Here is a 19,752-nt window from a genome sequence, read left to right on the forward strand (position 1 = left end):
TTCCCATTATGATTTCTTTAATAAGACTGATACTTACTGTACATCACTCATTTGCTGCTAAAATAGGAACCATTAGAGCAATAAGTGGCAATTACCTCCTGAGCGTGTGAACTGAGCGCGGTGCCTCCCCGAAGGAGGGGGCTGAACCCTGCCTCCTCGGAGCAAACACCCACAAGCTGCACAAAGCTGTAGGGCAGCTTGTTTGGGACAGCTGCGGTGCCCAAAGGAGGGTGCTCAGCAGCCTCCAGGTGCAGCATCGCACCCCACGTCTGCTGGGAGCAGAAGCATCTGGCTTGCCGGCGGCAGCTGATGGAGATGAGGATGAGTTGTGGCTCTGCATGTGCTGCTGAGCTACCTGGGGATGTGGTCCCCGTCCTCTGAGCAGCTCGTCCCCAGTGAGTGGCTTTTCCTTGCAAAGCAGTTTCCCTGCTTCCATGCTGAAAGTTTTTAAAAAGAAAAAAATAAAGAGGGATATGTCTGGTAATTTAATCATGTTAAGTGCTCCTAAAATCCCATCTGCGCTGCACAATAGCATGCTGGAGGTCTCTGGAGGAGCGGGTGCTCCGGTGAGGGTTTGGTGCAGAGATGCTGGGGCACAGGAGGGTTTTTGGAGCAGGGCTCCTGGGCACTCTGGGCAGCCCCCAGCCGGGCCAGCTGCGGTCATTACACTCAGCCCTTCCACGCTGCCTTCCTTCCTTGCATGCTATCTGGTGTCATTAAGATATCAGGTTCATTTAGGTACATCCACATTGGCAGTTTAATTATGTCTGGGTACTACTCTGTATTTTATTCATGGACTATCTGGGGGCGGTTGTCAAACACAAGCCCAGGAGATAAAGGTTTGGTGGCTGCAGAATGCTAATGTCCTGCTGGCTCCCCTTTGACAAATACACATGCCAGTTATTACCAAACTGATTATTTCATTCATTAACACCACATACATCAGCTCCCTTCACCCGGTATTATTGTATACATTCATCTTTTCATAAACAATTACCTGACAAGGTTGGGAAAGGCAAGTACTGGGGAATTAATGCTCTGATGGGAATTTCCTGGCGTGGGTTCGTAACAAGGTGCGGGGGGTGTGTGGAGTGCCCCGTTAGCGTGATCGCTTCATTAATCAAATTAGGGACAATAGCACATCACATGTGCACCCTGCCTCCCAACAATACCGGCCCCGCTCGCATTGTGCCGGGGCGCAGCGGATGGGCTCCGTGTCCACGTCGCGGTGACGGGGACGTGAAATGAAAGCCAGGGGACCCGGTGGGAAGGCTCGGAAAGCATCCCCTGTGGCCGGACCATGGTGTGCAGTTCTCATCTGCCCTTTTCCTTTTAATCGGTGCTGTTACTGTCCCGAGGGACATTCGCATGAGAACGGTTCTTTGTTTTTTTTTTTGTGCCTGCTTTCCAGGTTGCTTTCCTGCTGCAACCCTCCAGGACAGCATGAGCAGCAGTGCTGCAAGGCGCCACGAACCATCTGGGGAACAAAACTCCCAGGTCTTCTTTCTACCTTTTTTTTACTGTAAAAGGCTAGTGATGGAGAAAAAATGTACAGGGAGACGTTAGCAGTGAAACATAACCAAACCCATGAAATGAGTGGTTCCTGCGGCTTCCTTGGAGAGAGTGGAGAAACCCAACAGAGAGGAACAGCATCCCTGGAGGTGCTCAAAAGGCGTGTAGATGAAGTGCTTAGGGACATGTGTCAGTGGTAGGCCTGGCAGTGCTCGGTTAGAGGTTGGACTTGATGATCTTAGAGGTCTTTTCCCACCTAAGTGATTCCATGCTTCCATGAGTCTGACTCTGCCATCACTTGCCTGGCTGGAGGTGGCTCTGCCACAGGTTGTGACCCTGAGCTCTGCGTCCAGCATTAACCACAGTGAATCAGAGCTGGAGCACTCGAACACAGCCCATGAGGGTTCAGTGTGCTGTTGGGCCCATATTTATTTCTTTAAATACATCGGACCCTCAGCTGTATCCAACAGAAAGCTTGTTCTCACTGCTGCTTAGGAGGAGCAGCTGCAGGAGGCCACCAAGCCAGCCCGAATCAATTCAGCTTTTCACTCGGGCAGACACGCCTGGGAAGCAGTGCTTCAGGGGTCGCACTCCTGCACTGCTCCAGCGCAGGATTTGCAGACTAAATAAAGGATCCAAGTGAGATCTAAGTGCCTAACTCCCCTAGCCCCCTTTGAAAAAAGACCCACTGGGATAACTAAGAAGCTTTTGTGAAAAGCATTAATCCTCCTTGCTATCTCCGTGCATCTCTTTGATCACGCTTCAAAATCTTCATCTCCAGGGGTCCTGGCTGGGCTTTCCGAAGTGGCTGCAGAGCACACGAAGGGTTGCGGGGTCCCTGCACGGTGCCGGGAAGTAGGTGGCTCCTGCTGAGCAGCCTCTGAGCATCCCCGCGGGATGAGGGCTGCGGGTGCTGCGGGAGCCGACCTGACACCTCCAGCCCCATTTGGTTCAGTGCCGAGAGGGGAAGAGGAGATTTCAATGGCCTGGATCTGAATGAGTCAAGTTGGCACATAAAACCCAGGTCACTAATTGGTTTTATTTTCTTCTGTTCATATTTTGTCAATTCCCATTATTATTATTATTACTATTACTACCTTTACTATTACTATTATTACTATTACTACCATTATTTGTTTTACATTAATGCCCTGGATTGCCTCTCAGGAACCTTGGTGTCACGCTGAAGCCCAAGTGATATCCTCCACATTCCTTCTGCGCCCCTGTGGGGGATGTGGAGGGAGCCTGGGGCAAACGCCCGGACCCACCTCGGGTGGGCTCCAGCTCTGCCTCTTCCCCCACGAAGCGCTCGTGAAATGTAGATCTGCAATCAGCTGAACATTCCTGAAATATGTCAGATGGCTTTATCTGATACCGGGTGAGACAGTGATGCATTCCCGGGGAGGAGGTGGAATGGCTGAGCATAGAAAAGAGCTCTTAATGCACGACCTTTTGAGCTGTGGCTAAAATCCCTTAATAGACTGTGGGGCTGGAGGAGGCCGGTGTGAGATTGCTCTACACGGTTTCTCCAGCACTGGCCCCTGCCTTGCCCAGAACTTGCAAATCAGGCTACAAGGAATCTTTTTAAGCTTTCTATTTTCTGGAGACTTTTGCCCTCTTTGCACTTGACTGCTTTGCTCCAGGAATGAAAGTAGGCAGCCCTTTCCTAGCCATTAAAGTTTCATTTAGCAAAAGGACAAAGAATTGGCACGGGAAGGATGAAGAATGACTGCAAGGGTAAACTTGTGTGACTCCATATATTTTAGATCATAGCCTGAGGTCAGACTCTCTATTTTATAATACAGATAAAGGATTTTTTGGCCTTGCAGCAGGAGGAAATGTGTGGTGATATATAAAGAAGTCACTTCTCAGCATAATTTAAGAAACAACCTCTGTTCTCAAAAGCAGGGGTCCTTTCAGGTGTCTGGCTCTCTCATAAAGCTCACGCACAAATATACCTGCAGTGTCTCCAGCAGTAATGAGCACATCGCAGTACAGTCCAAAACCAAATCATCGCTATCGAGTTGCTTAGGACTCCACGCCAGCATCCTGGGGGATGCTTTTGCCTCCGTGAAAGTGCACCTCATCCCCTGTTACACTGCTGCCAATGGGAGCCAAACAGCCCAGAACCTTGCTGTTGTGCCCCACAGAGTCCCTGCAGCACAGGGGACAGCCTTGTCCCTGCTCCAAGAGCCAGCAGGACCCTCAGCCCCCATCCTCTTCCCATTTCGGGTACTATCGCTCCATCTCAGGCTTTGGCCACTCCAGTGCAACTGCTTCAGTTCGGGCACTCACTGGGTGCTGATTTTGGTCTCTGGAACATGAAGGGACTCCCCCCTCCAAAGGAAGGAAGATGTAGAACACTAGAACACCTCTTTTTTTTTTTTTTTTTTTTTTTTTTTTTTCCAAACCACCCCTATTCAGTGATTTTCCACATCCCTCCAATTTGCAGATATCATTTCATCCTCCTTCACGTTGCCTGCAGCTTCCCAAGCGCAGCCGCACTCCTGAAACCAGTTCCTTGACCCAGCTCCTCTCCTGTCCAAGGGAATCCCAGGGATGCTCTGCAGACTCCCAGCACCCGATCCCACCAGCCTCACTGCACCGGCCCTGCGGGCTTGTTTTCAAACGCTATCTGTAATGCACGGTGGCATTTTCTGGGCCATTTCATTCCCATGAAGAATGCGTGCGCTGCTGTGAGCGTGCATGTCTGAAGTGTGTTTGTGTCGAAGAAAAATGAGGCAGACATGGAAAACAAGCAAATCGCATTATATATTGCAGGCAATAATGTAGCTCCCAGGGGACAGAGATAATGCAGCGAAAGACAAAGGAACAATAGACTTTGCTGGCCTGAGTGCTCGCTTGATTGTGGCTCTGCTGGAATTATCCCCGACTTCCTCGGTGCCAGCCTCGGGGCTGCTCGGGGACCAGGACACAGTGTGGGGCTGCGTGTGGTGTGGTTTGAGAGCCACCATCCAACTGCTGCTCCTCGCGGGACCATCTTGCTCTGTGCAGGAGTCCCGCAGCATTGATATGGGTTATGGCAAAGCTGGCTGTGATTTTGGTGGTTTGGAGAAATATGCTTTGGGCTTGGGGCTGCAGCACAGGTGGCTGTGCCGTCGGCAGCAGGGGTGCCCTGGGTTTGAGGTGTTTGAGATCCCCGAAGTTCCCTCTGCAACAGCCACCACTGCTTTGAGATGTGCTTCAGACTTTCCCCTCTTTTCCTTTTCTTCTTTCTTTCCTTCTTTCCTCCTGTTCTCCTTCTTCTTTCTTGTTCCCTTCTCTTTCCTTCCTTGTTTTTTTCTTTTTCCTCATCTTCTTCCTTTTCTTCTTCCTTTTCTCTTCTCTCTTTCTCTCTCTCTCCCCCCTCTGCTTTTCCTTTCTGTCTGCCTGTCTGTCTTTCCATCTTTTTTAGACCTCAGCAAATTCCAGGAAGGCATCAGTTGTCTTTAACACCCAAAGGAAAAATCGAAGGGAAGGGTTCAATTACTCACATGAAAAATGAGTCTCCTAACCGAGGTCTATCCATTTGCTAGTTGTGCTTGTTTTAAAACTGAATTATAGAGACTGCACATTTTTCTGGAGACAAATGCATTAATTTTTCTCAAAACAGACAAGAGGGAAGCAGAGGGAAAATAAGATAATAAGAGTTTCCACAGTGATTTATAAGCCTTTGTGAAAAATAATGGGGGAGGCTGCAGCGTGCGCCGGCGGCCGGGGGGAAGGGGCGGTGGTGGCAGGGACGACTGCAAGGGAAACTGCCAGAAGTCCGAGCGAAGTGTTGGTTTTAGATGATATAAGATCGTTTTACGTCTCTAGCCCGCTTGAAAAATCTCTCCTTCTCTCCGTCTGTATACACACATGAAATATATGCCATACGATGCACTTAAAATCAGCCCGAGCAATACTGTTTATACAGGAAAGGATTGTGTTTCTTGCCGACCTCTCCCCAGCCCTCCCTCTTCTGCTGAAGGATAAACTGGGACCTTCAGAAAACAAAGTGGAGGCTGCGATTTTTAGCAGATTTGCTCTTGCATGTATTTATACAGGGCAGGCGAGCCCTTCCCCAGGGCCGGCTGCCTGTGCTCTCGGGCAGAGAGCGGTGGGGTCGAGTTTATTTTTTTTGTTATCTGCTCACTTTGTTTTGATTTACATACTGAAAGAGATATTTTTATGATAGTGAATAGCAAATTGGGTTTCTTTATTGCTCATGAGAGCTGTTTTACAAAATTGGACTATTTATGCAGTTTGCTGATTGCAGTGTAGTTCCAGTTTTAGTGCCTAACCTCAGTGAATAAAGGGAATTATAGGGAATCGTGTTTTTAAAAAACTACCCGCTATTCTGAAATACAATGCAACCAGTAGCTTCTTCCTGAAAAGACACTGGGGTCATCAGCAGCCACCAGGAAATCTTACAGCTTGACCAAGTAAAGGTTTTTGGGGTGAGATGAAAACCCTGCAAGGGCTGGAAGCGGTTTCGGGCAGCGCTTTCCTATGGGTGTAATTCCTGGGAAACCCGTCTGGGAGGCCAGCAGCTACCGCAGCTGTAGTGCCCCTGCCTGTGTCTCCCTCCAATTACTTACAGGAAGGACTCAATGAATTTATTCCCTGTTGGTTTCTGAGTAGAAAATCCCATGGTGTTCACAGGGATATGAGAACAGAGAGGCTGAAAGCGATGCTTGAAAGCAAAACCCAAATCTCTTCCAGGGCAGATGGCTAATTGCGTGGTTCCGTTTATTTGCCCAATGCAAATCACATCCCGCTCAAACATCGCTGCGGGGAGCCGGGTTCCTGTTTGTTTTGCTAAAACAGGGCTGAGATTTTGCTGCATCCTCTGTGGCGTGCAGGTGAGGCTGCCCCGCGGCCGGGGGCTCGGTGGTGCCCAGCATCCCGTGTCCCTGGGGCTGGGGGCAGCTGGGGCTGGGATGGGGATGAGCCACCAACACCACCAAGGTTTATAGGATCCAGCCTCTGTGCACGAGGGCAGGCCTGCCAAGGTGCCATAAACAGCTGCGTCCCCTTCTCCCAGTCCCAAATCTATCTGTGCTGTGCTGGTGGGTCCACCCCCCCCAGCCATGCTGCTCCCCTCTGTCCTCAGACCAGGAGGGCATTTCAGGGGGTGCCCAACTCCCCAATCGGCCCTAATTGAAGCCTGAAGAGATTTTTCAGATTCCCGGGTTTTCGAAGGCAAAATTTGCATATTAATAAGAAGCTGTTCAGACTGATTGGCTTAATGTGTTTGGGGTAAGTATAATTAAATGTCAAGGGAAATATATCATGGGGTAATGAAGCTGAAGCTAATTTATCAAAAAATGAGACCTAGAGAGGGAGACATTCCCAACAATAAACAGTTCCTTAACCTTCCCCTTTAGGTGATGCACTTGAGGCTTATGGTCCTGGCGATCCGTACAGGAGCTGCTTACTGCTTTGGGCTGCAGGGGCCAGGCTGAGCCCACCAGCGGGGCTTACCAGCAGAGACGAGGAAAGGTGCTGCTCTGGTCCCCAGGGGAGATGCCGGGGGGCTTTGCATGATGCACAGGGTGCTTGGGAGTGTCGGTGTGCAGCACTTCAGGGGTGCTCTCAGGGAAGAAGAGCAGCCGTGAGGTTTTGTTGTACCAGGCTCAGCTTTGCTACTGGGTCACTTAGGCTTTTTTTTTCTTTTTTCTCCTCATCCCTCTGTATTTGTACTCAGTAAGCTTTTCAGAGCATGTGCTACCTCCTGCTCTGTTGACATGCAAGGCTCCTAAAAATCCACTCCTATAGACACAGCTTTACTATGAACAAAAAAAAAGTGGCCTGCTTCAGAATGGCAAGGCAGGTCCCCAGACGGGGCATCTTACCATCAGACTTGAGGGCGAGGCACAGGCTGATGTCCGTGTGGGTCCCTACAGAGGCTGTGACCCCTCTGCATGGTGAGGTGTGGTGGGAGGAGGCGCGGAGCTCCCTTCCCACGGCACAAGAGGCACGCACCTTGCAGCGAGCTTCTTGCTTTAGGTGAGGGCTGGGTTCACAGGATTCACTGTCAGCCATGCACTGCCGCCGTTCCCATTGTCTCAGTGGGAAAAATCCTCCTTTGGTGTCATCTGGGGCAATCAGCAGGTTGCACAATCATGGAAGCAGAGAGCAGAACCGGTGTCAGCCTTCACCCAGGCACCACGCTTACAGTAAAACCAGCACCAAAAAGCCACCAGAACCGGCTGCCGCAAGCCTGGATTTAGCCAAGTGAATCCAGCTGGGAAGTGAGGAACCACACCTCGCTTGGGAGCTCTGCTGGAAGCACTAGGACACTGCGGGGGTCCCTGCCTTGCTCCTCTGCGGGGATGCTGGTGCTGTGTGGGTTTGGTGAGCAGCTCATGTCTGCAGCTCTGAGCCCTGGCTGCTGCCGCTGTTAAGCTCATGCCAGGAATGTGGGGCTGGAGAGGCTGTGGAAAGGTGCAAAAGTCTGTTTGGTCACCACTGGAGGTGCTGGGCACTGAGTGCAGGCGTGGTGAGGTCACGCAGGGTCTGGGCTCCCCCGCACAGGGTGTCCCAAACCTGCCCGCTGCCTGCAGGCAGTGCCTGGAGGGGTGCTGAACTGGGGGCAAGGAGCTCACGGGGAGGCCACGGGGAGACCACCATGGGGAGACCACCACAGGGCTCCTCTGCTGCGGGGGTGGCCAAGGAAGGACATGGCAAAGCCAACAGGAGGAGGCTCCCTCAGCTGGTGCCTGCTGGTGTCCCCGTCCCCATAGAGGCTGGCGATGTGGGGCAGGGTTTTGTGGTGGAGTGCTGGTGGGCTCGGTCATGGAGATCAGTCACCCGCATCTGCTGGGGGGGCATCTTGCAGGTGGGATTTACTGGGCAGGACCCCACGGCCCTCATGAAGAGTGCAGAAATGTGATGGGGGACAGATGACAACAAATGGCCCTGGTGCCAGCCCAGCGGGGCAGCCCGGAGCACGGCTGTGCCACCAGGGGTGGCCTCGGCTCGGACGAGGTCCTTGTTCCAGGTGAGATCGATGTCTTGCAGGGCCAATGGCACCAGGGTGTTCCTGCCTGTCGGTGGCACTTTGGCACCGCTGGGCTGTGGGAGGTGCCCAGATGTGTCCCAGATGTGTCCCAGCACAGCCACATCTCAGGAGCCCCTCGGCATGAGTCCTTCTCAGACAGGTGCTGGGCACCAGGACACTGGCATTGCCCCTCGGCACCACTTGAGAGAGGTTCTGGCCATCGCTAATTAATCATCGCAATTAGGCAGAGGGCTCAAGTGCTGTAATTAGGATCAGTGTGTGCCCCGGGGGGCAGTGACAGCATGGGGGGGGCAGCGTGCTGCTGAGCACAGACCCCTCTGTGTGCAGCTGCTCCCTGCCCCTCCGCAGCCCCCGTGCCCCCGTTAGCGTGTGCCTGCAGCTGGGCACAGCGACCCCACGTCCCGAGCCCACCGCGGCCCCAGTCCTTGGCCAGGTATCGCTCCTGCTCCTGCTCTTCCTGAGCGAGTTCACGGCCCCAAAGTCAGGAAGCAGCAAGTGCACCCGCGGCGTTATCAGCTGAGGGCCCTGGCAAAGGAGCCGCTCGCTCTGCACCGTGCCTCTGATGGGTTTCCCAGCTCCCCTGGAGGGAAGCAGGCTTTTCCTGGCGCTTAGCTCGGCACTGGGCTGCCACCCAAAGAGGCTGCAGTGACAGCTGAGTGCCCAGGTCCCTGTTTTGGGGCAGCGAGATGCTTTCTGGAGAGATTTTCTGAAATGTTGAAGTGGTGGCAGCCCTGCAGAGCTGCCTGCGGTGCTCGGCACCTAGCAGGGTGCAAACTAAGGAAATTGCTTTTTATAAAATCAATTAAAATTATTAAAAATGTTAAGTATATATGTATTGTATTTTGTATATATAAGTCATTTAATATCTCTATATATTTACAAATAAAGCCAACCCCCTGGTGCAGTGCTTCGGGCACAGGCAGCGGTGCTGCTCCTCACCACAGACAGCACTTTTAGCTGAGCCTCCCTGGACGCCTCCAGCTGCCAGGTGGTGCTTTCCCTCTCCAGGCACTGAAGCAGCCCGGTGGGGTCCGGGGCAGACACCCGGGGCTCCCCACGTCCCCGCAGGCTCCAGGTTAGGGTGCTGGCTGCACGCCGGGCCAGGCTGGCCTCGTTCTCCTAAACTTGTGTTTTGCTGCAGCTTGCTATGGCAGGAGCTGCAATTCTGTGATGGGCAAACTGCGGAAAACACCTTGCAGCCACAGCTGGTCTCTGTTTTCAAAAGTGGGACAGTTGTTAAGCATTTGCCCCTCCAGGCATTAATGAGAAAAAGCTAAGGAGCAGCATGAGAGGGACTTGGCCAAGGCAATGCCCGCAGTGTCCGGGAGGTACCCCAGTGGCAGCGGTTCTGCTCCAGCGCCTTGGAGCGGCTTCTGAAGATGTGAAAGCAGTGCTGGACTTAGCTAAATTCAGCCGCCCCTTGGGGATGCCGTGCCTGTCCCTCTCCCACAGCCCAGAGAGATTTGGGGCTCCTCATCTGCGAGGGGAAGGGAGAGGAGGGGAGGGCGGCGGCGCTGATCAGATGCCGCCTGACAGATGCAGCGTGGAAACAGATGCTGCCGGCTGCAGATGTAACGAGATACATAAACACCGAGGCTTGTCAAACGCCGGCACCCGCCGCACGGATGAGCTGGGGAGCTGCCACCGCCGCTGACTGTCAGCAAGCACCGCGCGGTCTGAGCTGCTGAGGGAGCACCTCACCGGGCAGGAGGCTGAGCAGCACAACACACCGCACTCTGCCTGCCGGCCCTGCTGCCACCAGTCATGTGCAGGGCAGGGGGAAGGTGCCCGTGCTGTGCCCGGCCCCCAGGTCTGGGTTTGGGGGATGTAGAAGTGCAGAGGAAGTGGGAACCTTGGCACCCTTTCATCTGAGTACGGGTCAGCACAACCAGACACTGGCTTTATGCGTTGATATCCCCTCTGGAACATTGGGGAGACTAAATCTGTGCCCTGGGAGGTCCCCTTTTGACACTGCTGGCAGCTGGGGCTGGGGTTTTGTGCTACAGAGCAACGCCTGGCTTCCCTTGTTCCTTAGGGATGCCGCTGATTATTTATCAAACTCCTTTCAGCTTTTCTTAGGGATACCTCTGATTATTTACCAAATTCCTTTCAGCTTCCTCACTCCTACAATTTTTTTCTGGGTATCTTTTTTGCATGACCAGATGCCTGGAGTAGATCTTTCCACATATTGATTTCCCCTAACATCTAAAGGAAGGCCAAGCAGGAGGCCCCGGTAACTCAGCGGTGCCCTCGCTGCCCACTAAAGCCGTGTCGGAGCCTTGCTGGAGCTGTCAGACTGAACAGGAAGGCCAGGAAGCCTCCTCGCTTTAGGTGCTGTTTTTTCATTTATTTATACGTGCACACAAATTTATACTGTTACACTGTCACTCCTGCCAGAGCAGCTTTCTTCTCAGTCTCCTGTAGGGGCTGCAATGGCCCCCCTGGGAGCGTGGGCCCGAGGGTGGGGAAAGACAATCGCGTGCAATCGCAGGGTTGGTTTTATTTAGAAATTCCAGCTGCAGAAATGCTTAACGTGCTGTGGAAGAGGAAGGGAAATGGGATGGGAAGGAGGAGGAAACAGGAGGCTGGTGGCTGCGGTAGCACAGGACGGAGTGAGCACCACTCTGGGGTGTGAGGCTGCATCGATCTCACTGTGCCTCAGTTTCCCCACCCTCCTCATCCAATGGCTTTGGCCCAGAGCAGGCTCTGTGCTTCCCCCGGGGCTGCCGGCTGTGCCACAACTCACATCCATGTCTCCGCAGTGTCTGGCCCCATCCCGGAGTCAGGAGTTGTGGCGGCATTTCTACGCAGAGGTGAGAGGTGAAATTGGCCCCTTTGGGTGATTTTCCCTCTCTGATCTGTTCTGCACAGCGTCCTTGCCAGCTTCTTAAGACTTGGCATGGAATTGGCAGCACACAGCAGCTTGGGCACTGCTTGGCTTTTCAGGTCCTTGGCTTTTTGGGCACTCCAAAACCCACCCAAACCGTGGCCGTTGAATCAGGAGCACACCCAGCCCACAGAGGCTTGAAGCTGGACGTGGTGCCAAGCAGGGCGAAGCACTACAGCGGGCTGGGGAGGGGAGCAGGACTGCAGCACAGTGCAATGGGGTCAGGGTCCTCCTTTTGCCCCTTGGCCCTCTAAGCAGGGCCCAGTAGCACATAGCATGGGTTTTGGCTGGCCATGAGTTGGGAGCACGCACAGAAACCTCCCAGGGCTCCTTGAATGCCCTAAAAGCTGTTAGGGGGCTTCTCTTCCCCCTCCCCAATTTCTTTGCCTGTACCTGCTGCTTGGAGCAGTAGCTTAGGCCAGTGCAAGGTGGAAAATGCAGCTGGAGGCTGGAACCAGGCGCCCCTGCCCAGGGGAGGGGATCTCAGGTGCAGGGGGTGAGCGATGCCCGCGCTGCCCCCGTGTCTCACCGCCCGCTGCAACCTGCAGGCTGTGCAGTGCGGAGCCTGGGCTGCACCCACCAGAGGTTTCACGGTCTGGGGAGCTGTCGGAGACCTCAATCGTGTAAGGATGGAGCCCGATGAGGTACTGTGGTTTTGTGACATAAAGCGGTGCTTTATTCCCCAGAACTGGGCTCCAGCAGGGGCTTGAGATCAGGTGCTGGCTCCACGGACTCTGATCTCTGTGTCTGGGGTCAAGCCAACACTCCACTTGGAAACACCCCTGGGAAATGTACAAAGCCAAGATTTTGGACCATTACACGGTCAATAAGGGTGTATAGAACCATAATAAACATGGCATCAAAGATGGGTTCCCACACCAGGAGTGCCTGAGGGCTGGGGGCCCGTTACTGGGGCATCCTGATGTGACCCCAGCATAAAGGTGCCGATGTGAAGGCCTCACACAGAGGCTGCATCGGCAGAAAACCTGGTGCTGGGACCAGTAACCACTGGTGCTCAGCCCTGTGCAGCATCACCAACACCGTGCCGGCGCCTCTCCCTCCCCAGCCAGGTGCTGCAGCAGATGGAGCCCCATGGAGACCTTTGGGGTGGGGAAGGGGCTGCAGCCCTGGCGCTGCCTCCTGCTTTGGTGGGACACGGCCACGGCCACCTCGGGCAGCACTGCTGGGACACGGCATGGTCCCACAAAGGGCCAGCCATGAATACACACGAAATCCCAAATGCTCCCTTTGAGGAGAGTCTTCCTCTCCTATTAAGTAATTAAATAAAGCCCCGAGCTCTACTAAAATTAAAATAACAGAATCCATTTATTCTGGCAGGGCCCACTGGTGGCTGCTCTTGCCAAAAACATTTTTGTGGTTCTTGTCTTTTCAAGTGGCTCTTTTGCAATAAAACCCAGATGCCATTAGTCCAGGGAGGCCTCCAGGCAACTGTTTACGTCCATGAAAGATGCCCTTTGTAATTAATTAATCTCCCAAACGCTGTGGCAGCACATTCCCGGTGGCTCCTGGCGTGTCCCTGCCCGCCGACCTGGCAGCGGAGGTGCGGGCTCGTTCCTGCGCTGAAGGAAGCCTTTGTGCTGCGGCCTCCCCGCAGGAGGGTTAACCTGCTCCCTGGGGAGGCGCAGCGGAGATTTCAACACTTAGCAAGACACACACAGGGCTCGGGTGCCTTCCCACTGCAACGGCTCCTTGTCACAGCACGCGTGCAAGAGGCTGGGGATGGAGCTGGGCACCAGGCACCTCGCGGATCCCTCCCCACAGACGTCCCTTCCAGTTTTAGTCCCACTTCGGAGAGGGTGTGTTGTTGTAGGGGCCACCAGGCCAAGCCTTACCAAATCCAAGGTAAGGTGGATGTGACCCTGTTCAGGAAAGGTGGATGTGACCCTGTTCCATTGCCCAGCAGCAGGGAGGAGGCGAATTTCAGCGCTGGGCAATGCTCTGGTAGCTCCTCGTGGTAGAGCAGATATGGCCGGAATGGAGGGAGAGACCAAATCTTCTCATTAACTTCATTCCCATTAAAATGTAGCTCAAAATCCAGATGCTTTCCCTTTTGCCTCAGGTTGCTACAGTCCCTTGGCTGCTCCAAACTCCTTCTCCCTTCCCCCTGTGCTCGTCCCGCTGAGCCCCTGCTGACCCCTGTGCCCAGAACCGTGGGGACACACGCTGCCCCTGGCTGCACACCGGGGGCTGGTGCAGGTGCTTGGTGGGCCCAGAAGCCCACGAATGTCTTCACCAGGCCTGACCACAGCCTGCCAGCCCAGTACTTTTGCCCAGGTGACAGACAGTGCCGGGTGTAAAAAGGGCAGTAATTTGCAAAGGTCCTTCTGCCATCTCTGCCCCGCTGAGCATGACCAGGGCTGGGGACACCCCGAGGCTGCAGGTACCCTGGGGCTCTCATGTTCCAGTGCCACCAACTGATTTCATCCACCAGAAATGTGGCCAGGCTGTCTCTGAACCATTTACACTCTGGTCTTTGCAATATTGGATGATGTTAAATCCTACCACAGAGCTATGTCTCCTTAGCAAAGGTCTCCCCTGTGCCGGTTCTGAATCCATCCACGTCCCTATTGCCCACAATGCCTTTATGTCTTCAGGTCTTTTAGGAAGAAACAGCTCTCACACCCCTCAGCTTGTTTCTTCTCCAGCCTAAATATCCCTAATTCATGGTGTTTCCCCTGACCAGAAACCCTCAGCAGCAACCAGCAAAGGTTTGGCTTCTCTAGGACCACGTTTCTGCTCAGCCTCTCCGTAACACGGCTTTGAACTGAAAGAATTGCTCTAGGAAGGGTCAGTCCTCGCTGCCTCATTTGTAACAGCACGACTCAGCCTGGGGTTTGGTTGTTATTGGTGCTTTTAGCAATCGCTGCCTTTGCATTGTTGCTTTTTTGATAGATGAGTTTAATTTTGCTGGCATATTGCACACGTTTGCAAACCAGACGTTGCTGCCCGAGATGGTCCCGGGCGCCGCAGCCACAGCGAGGGGTCAGGGTGAGGGGGACACGGGGACCTGTTCCGGGGGACACGGGGCCACAGCTGCCACCAGAACTGCTAGTGGCATGGCCGTGCCACCTCCCATCCATCTCCTGTCCCCTGGGAGGGACCAGGAGGGGACGTGCTGTGGACAGAAGTGCCGGGAGGTGGGAAGGGTTTGTGCATCCAAAGGAGCTGCTGTCACTTTGCAGATATTGGCTCCCATTTTGGGGTGATAATGGGGTGAGGCAAATCTGAAGGATCTGCCGTGGTGTGTCCATGCAGCAGGAGAGGAGAATCACAGCAAGTAGATGGAGCACCCAGGAGAAGCCGATGAGCAGTGGCTCAGGTGGCTCCTACACCTTTCAGGCTTGCCTTGTTGAACACAGGTTATCCGGTGGCCAGATCCTGCAGACCTTCACCAAATCGCACCCAATGCCCAGCTCAGAAGAGCTTTGAATTCTCAAGGGGCCCCTGGCCTGAGCCCACCCCGAGAGCTGCTCAGCTCAGCCTGCTGTGTAGGATTTCTTTGGGTGGAAGAAGGAAATTGCTGAGGTCAGGGGGCTGATACTGCACATTTTTATGTGACGTCAGCTTGCTGCCACCTTGAAAGTACCAAAAGATGGAGTCTTATACCCTCTTCCTTGAAAAATCCCTCCTGCCCTGCAGGAAGGGAGAGTTGTTACTCAAGAAATTCTCTGTTATTCTGGGGAATTCAGGCCAATGTGCAGGAAACCCCAGCGTGGGCAGGCAGGAATTTAAAGGGGTAGGATGTTAGGATTGTGGAAGTTTGCTCTGTTCTGCCAGTGTCAGGGCAAGAAGAGAGGTGGGATCCGTCTCAAGAAGCCCCTTAGATGTCTTAAATAGGCAGAATTAAGTCTAATTTCTGGTGTTTGCTTGGATGATTTGCTGAGTTAGAGCATTATGGGTCTCCTGACTACCCATGCCAGGAGGGAAGCCAGCTGGGCTGGGGGTGTGAGGCACGGGGACATCCTGGTTGTGGCACCTGGGACCCTCCCTTAGATTACTGCCGGTGCCCTGCATTCAGCACTAATGTGTCCCTCTGTCCCCCTCTCTCAGGGACCTCATGCCCAGGACCCTGGAGGGGCAGATCACCATGGAGAAGACCCCCAGCTACTTCGTCACCAAGGAGGCCCCGGCCCGCATCTCCTCCATGTCCAAGGGCACGAAGCTCATCGTGGTGGTGCGGGACCCCGTGACCAGAGCCATCTCGGACTACACCCAGACGCTCTCCAAGAAGCCCGATATCCCCACCTTTGAGAGCCTGACCTTCAAAAACAGGACTACGGGCCTGATCGACACCTCGTGGAGCGCCATCCAGATCGGCATCTACGCCAAGCACCTGGAGAACTGGCTCCTCTACTTCCCCATCGGGCAGATCCTCTTCGTCAGCGGGGAGAGGCTGATCAGCGACCCCGCGGGGGAGCTGGGCAGGGTCCAGGACTTTCTGGGCCTCAAGAGGATCATCACCGACAAACACTTCTACTTCAACAAAACCAAGGGCTTCCCCTGCCTGAAGAAGGCGGAGGGCAGCAGCAAACCCCACTGCCTGGGGAAAACGAAAGGCAGGACCCACCCCGACATCGACCAGGAGGTGGTGCAGAGGCTGCGGGACTTCTACCGGCCTTTCAACATGAAGTTCTACCAGATGACGGGGCAGGACTTCGGCTGGGACTGAGGCTGAAAAAAAATAATTTAAGAAAAGGAAAATATAATATAATATATATTTTTTTTACATATCAGTAGAAAGGGGGAAAATAGAGAAAAAAATAATAGTTGTGCTGAAACATGATTCATTCTGATTTTTTTTTTTCTTTTGACACTGCCTTGGTTTCTTTCTTCTCCCAGAGGGGTGGTGATGTGTCCCACCACAGAAAGAGGCCGTGAACAGCAACCTGGTCCTGTTGACATCCCTGCGGCTTGGTTGCTTCCTTCAGTGGGCTCGAGGGTTTGCACTGACTCTATTAAAAAAAAAAAAAAAATCAGGTGCAAAATTTTTCGATGTCTTCAGGTCCACCCTCAGAGGTGAGCGGGTGAGCGGGGTGCATGCAGGAGCTCAGAGCTGTAGTGGCGCATCAGCCACATTTTGGCTGGCAAACACCTTTTTAGACCAGACCTTGTCACGCTTGACAATGAAAAACCGGCAATGTAATATTTAATTTGGTTTTCAAAACCTTACCTTAGGATATTTTTTATTGTATGAAACCTTTGAGAATTTTTCATTTATCCAAATTTTGTTTGACTGTTGCCCCTCCACTAAATCAACCTCTTTTCATCAACCAAACTTATTTTTCATCTTACAAAAGCCAAAACCAATCTTCCTTCGGTTTGTTTTGACAAAAATATTTGGTCACCAAAAGTGTAATAAAACTAATGATTCTTTTGACTTTCTGATGCAAATTGCCAGGTAGTCAAAAGACCTCATTCACAGGAGCTGGCTCCAAACCTGCGCTCCCCGTCCCCAGGAACGCGCACCCCTCACACCAGGCCGACCGCAGAGCTCTTCTCCCAGTGGGGCCCATCTGAAGGGAGCTGGGTGATGGGCAGGGAAGGGTCCACACTGGGATGATGCCCATGGCACATCTCTCTGGGAGGTGATGGGACACCCGCCATCCCACCACTCGTACACAGGAAACAAGTTTACCGTGTCTGGCGGATGATATTTAAGCCATAAGGAAGAATGTGCTGGGTTGGGTCAGTCTGAAAAGACAAATGGTGGGGAAAGCGTTGTTTGGGAAAAAAAAAGTGAACAAAAATCACATCCAGAAAGGGGGGAGAATGAGGAGAAGTAGATGGAAGGTTAATTGTCCTTTCCAAAAGGAGAACCGAGGGGGATGCAGGAACAAGAGCGCTGGCTGTGCAGGGTTTTAAAAACTGTCAGGCAAAACAAATCTTCTGTTTGGCATAACCAGGAGCTTTAAATTCCTTTCTTTGATCATTATCACCTTTTTTTGGCCAGCAGAAATGGCTCAGAGACAAAAATCTATTAGTGAAGCAGGATCTTGTATTACCGCAGGCTCCTTATCTGCTGGCTCTTTATCTTCAGCATTTGCTGGACTACAGGAGCACCCAATTATTCCTTGGTGCTGTGTAACAACATAATTATGTTCCCTCATTTGAGTTCAACCTTAAAAAGGCACTGATGGGGTAGAGCAGACTAAGTGGGGATCAGCTGGTACATCTGCTGTTGAAGAAGCCTGGGGTCCCTGCCCACTGGCTGTTGGCACACCAGGCAACATCTTATTGCAATCACAGCAGAGATTTCAAGGAGCCAAAGGAGCATTGTAAGATAATCAGGGCTAGGACACAGATCATGTATCAGAAAATGCCATTCAACCCAAGAGTCATTTCCACCTTGGCCATCCACCTTGATAGGTTAGGAAAACAACTGTGGACCAGGACAATCTCATGCCACCCACTGCCACTGCATGTGATGAGCCACAGCCCCTCCTGGCTGCCTGGAGCCTTCCCTTCCCTTCCAGCCCGCTGCTCCTGAGGACACGGAGCCCTGGGACAACCACTGTCCTGTCCCTGAGACACAAACCCACCTAGTTTTGCACAAAACCTTCCCACCCTTTGCCACCCCTTCCCACCATCCTTGGCCAAGGCACAAGGCCGGAGGCTTTCCAAGCTGAATACGAGAGTCAAGCAGGTAGCTCCTGTGGTGTTTCAAGGAGACATGGGGTGGGCTAATCTGCACAGGCTTTTGACAAGTATAAATATGACTTGAGTATGACTTTAAAAAATCAATATAATTATATTGCCACTGTCTCTCATGTGGTCACATTTAGACTAGTATAAAGCTGCTTTACGGTGCCACAGATTGTTCTTCCCATATTGAACTAGCTCTAGGGATATGAAGCACCTTCCTACAAATGAGATTCTGCAACTGCCACCAAATCACTGCCATTAAATCCAGATAGTTTCGGTGTGTACACAGGCCCAACTATCACACGTGCCTTTAAAACACTGCCCAGCATGCTGACCTCAACTCCATGGGCACACTTGCCCAAAAACGCTCTGATGCTTTACTGCCATTAATTTCTGAGGCTTTGACTCCCTCGATGCACACCTAGTAAAACTATTTGGGGATCAGAGACTGTAATTGATTTTTTTGATCTGGGCCCTAAGTATTTTTGAAAATCCCTCCACGTATGAACAATGGCTTTTAAAAAGAGGTCATGCAATCAAATCCCTTTGAACTCTAATAACATTTAAGCCTCTAAACTCTTTAGGCTTATTTTAAAATCCAGCCATGAAGTTTAGATTATTTTAACCTAAGAAGAATTAGAAGTAAACTGTCAAAACCTGCAACCCTCCTAGGCCCACAGGATCGAGCATCTGTATTAGGAGGAGAAAGTAAAAGCAGCTATAAATGAAAATGGAAGTGACCCATAGTGTGCTTTAAAAAAAAAAAAAAAAAAAAAAAAAAAGGCAGAAAAATCAATCCATTAGTGATAAGAAACTAATCAGGTATACTGAAGTCCTGGTTTCAATAATCCAGTGTGCCAGCAGGCACTGATAAAGCTTACGCTTATTATACACCACGTAACATTTAGATTTTTAGAACATTTGTTTTTTTTAAAAAAAAAAATACCCTGAATGTTCCAGACAGCTTGGGCTTTCCTTTGCCGGTGCAGTTTGGCAGGATGCATCCCAGCCTCTGCTGTGGCTCCTGGTGCCGGGATTTTGGGAAGGGCGAGGACGGGCTGTGGCCACATCGCAGTGAGCTCTGTTCATGCTGTGAATGTCATCAACTCCCACCAGAAAGCTGCCACCTGAGAATTTATACAATTAAAAGGAATATAAAGGCCAACATGCCATGGAGATCAGCGCAGGAGGCTCCTCCAAGTGGTATTCAGGGTGGGCTTTGGGGTACAAAGCCGAATGGCCAGTGCATTTGGGGATGCCAACCTGCACTTGGTGGTCTTGGCACTCATCCTTCTTATCCTCCTCGGTTCTCTTGCACACACACTAGCAGACACAATGTTCGGGCTCCAGATCTGGGGAAAAAATAATGCCCACTTTCTTAACTATTAAAAAAAATCTTGTTCACATATAATGGTTTCTGGGTTTTCTCTCCTCCCTCCCCTCTGCTCTGTGATACTGTCATCTTTCTCCCTTTGGTGCTATTTCAGTATGAAACAAACTGATTTTAATTTAATTTAAGAATGAAAAAGCACACATTTAATAAAGTTTACGGGTACTGAGAGGCTGTGCTCTCTTTTTGCTGGCGGCAGCAACCTGGAAAGAGTGGGGAGGTTTGTGAAAAGAAGGGAAAACACAGAATTAGCCACTCACGTCAGGTTCAGCTTGCAAAACCGATCGAGCT

General features: G+C 52.1%; 2 protein-coding genes across 4 annotated transcripts in view; one reads left to right on the forward strand and one right to left on the reverse strand.

Moving 5' to 3' along the window:
* Positions 1 to 19,630, forward strand: part of HS3ST3A1 (heparan sulfate-glucosamine 3-sulfotransferase 3A1) — a 30,907-nt gene extending 11,277 nt beyond the window's left edge. The window contains exon 2 of the mRNA XM_035342292.1: positions 15,480 to 19,630. Within this exon, the coding sequence (XP_035198183.1) occupies positions 15,480 to 16,098 (619 nt within the window). The 3' untranslated portion in view covers positions 16,099 to 19,630. The remainder of the gene's footprint in view (positions 1 to 15,479) is intronic.
* The window catches only part of LOC118175763, a 55,857-nt gene continuing 52,288 nt past the window's right edge, over positions 16,184 to 19,752 (reverse strand). For 2 of the 3 annotated variants that reach the window (XR_004755114.1, XR_004755113.1), the window contains exon 4: positions 16,230 to 16,381. Coding sequence is in view for 1 of the 3 variants with exons in the window: in XM_035342293.1 (XP_035198184.1) it covers positions 16,214 to 16,381 (168 nt within the window). In the remaining 2 variants the exon portion in view is untranslated. Of the gene's footprint in view, positions 16,382 to 19,752 lie in introns of all 3 variants that reach the window. The other variant, XM_035342293.1, reaches the window with a different exon arrangement.

Source organism: Oxyura jamaicensis, chromosome 18, assembly GCF_011077185.1.
Source record: "Oxyura jamaicensis isolate SHBP4307 breed ruddy duck chromosome 18, BPBGC_Ojam_1.0, whole genome shotgun sequence".
Taxonomy (NCBI): domain Eukaryota; kingdom Metazoa; phylum Chordata; class Aves; order Anseriformes; family Anatidae; genus Oxyura; species Oxyura jamaicensis.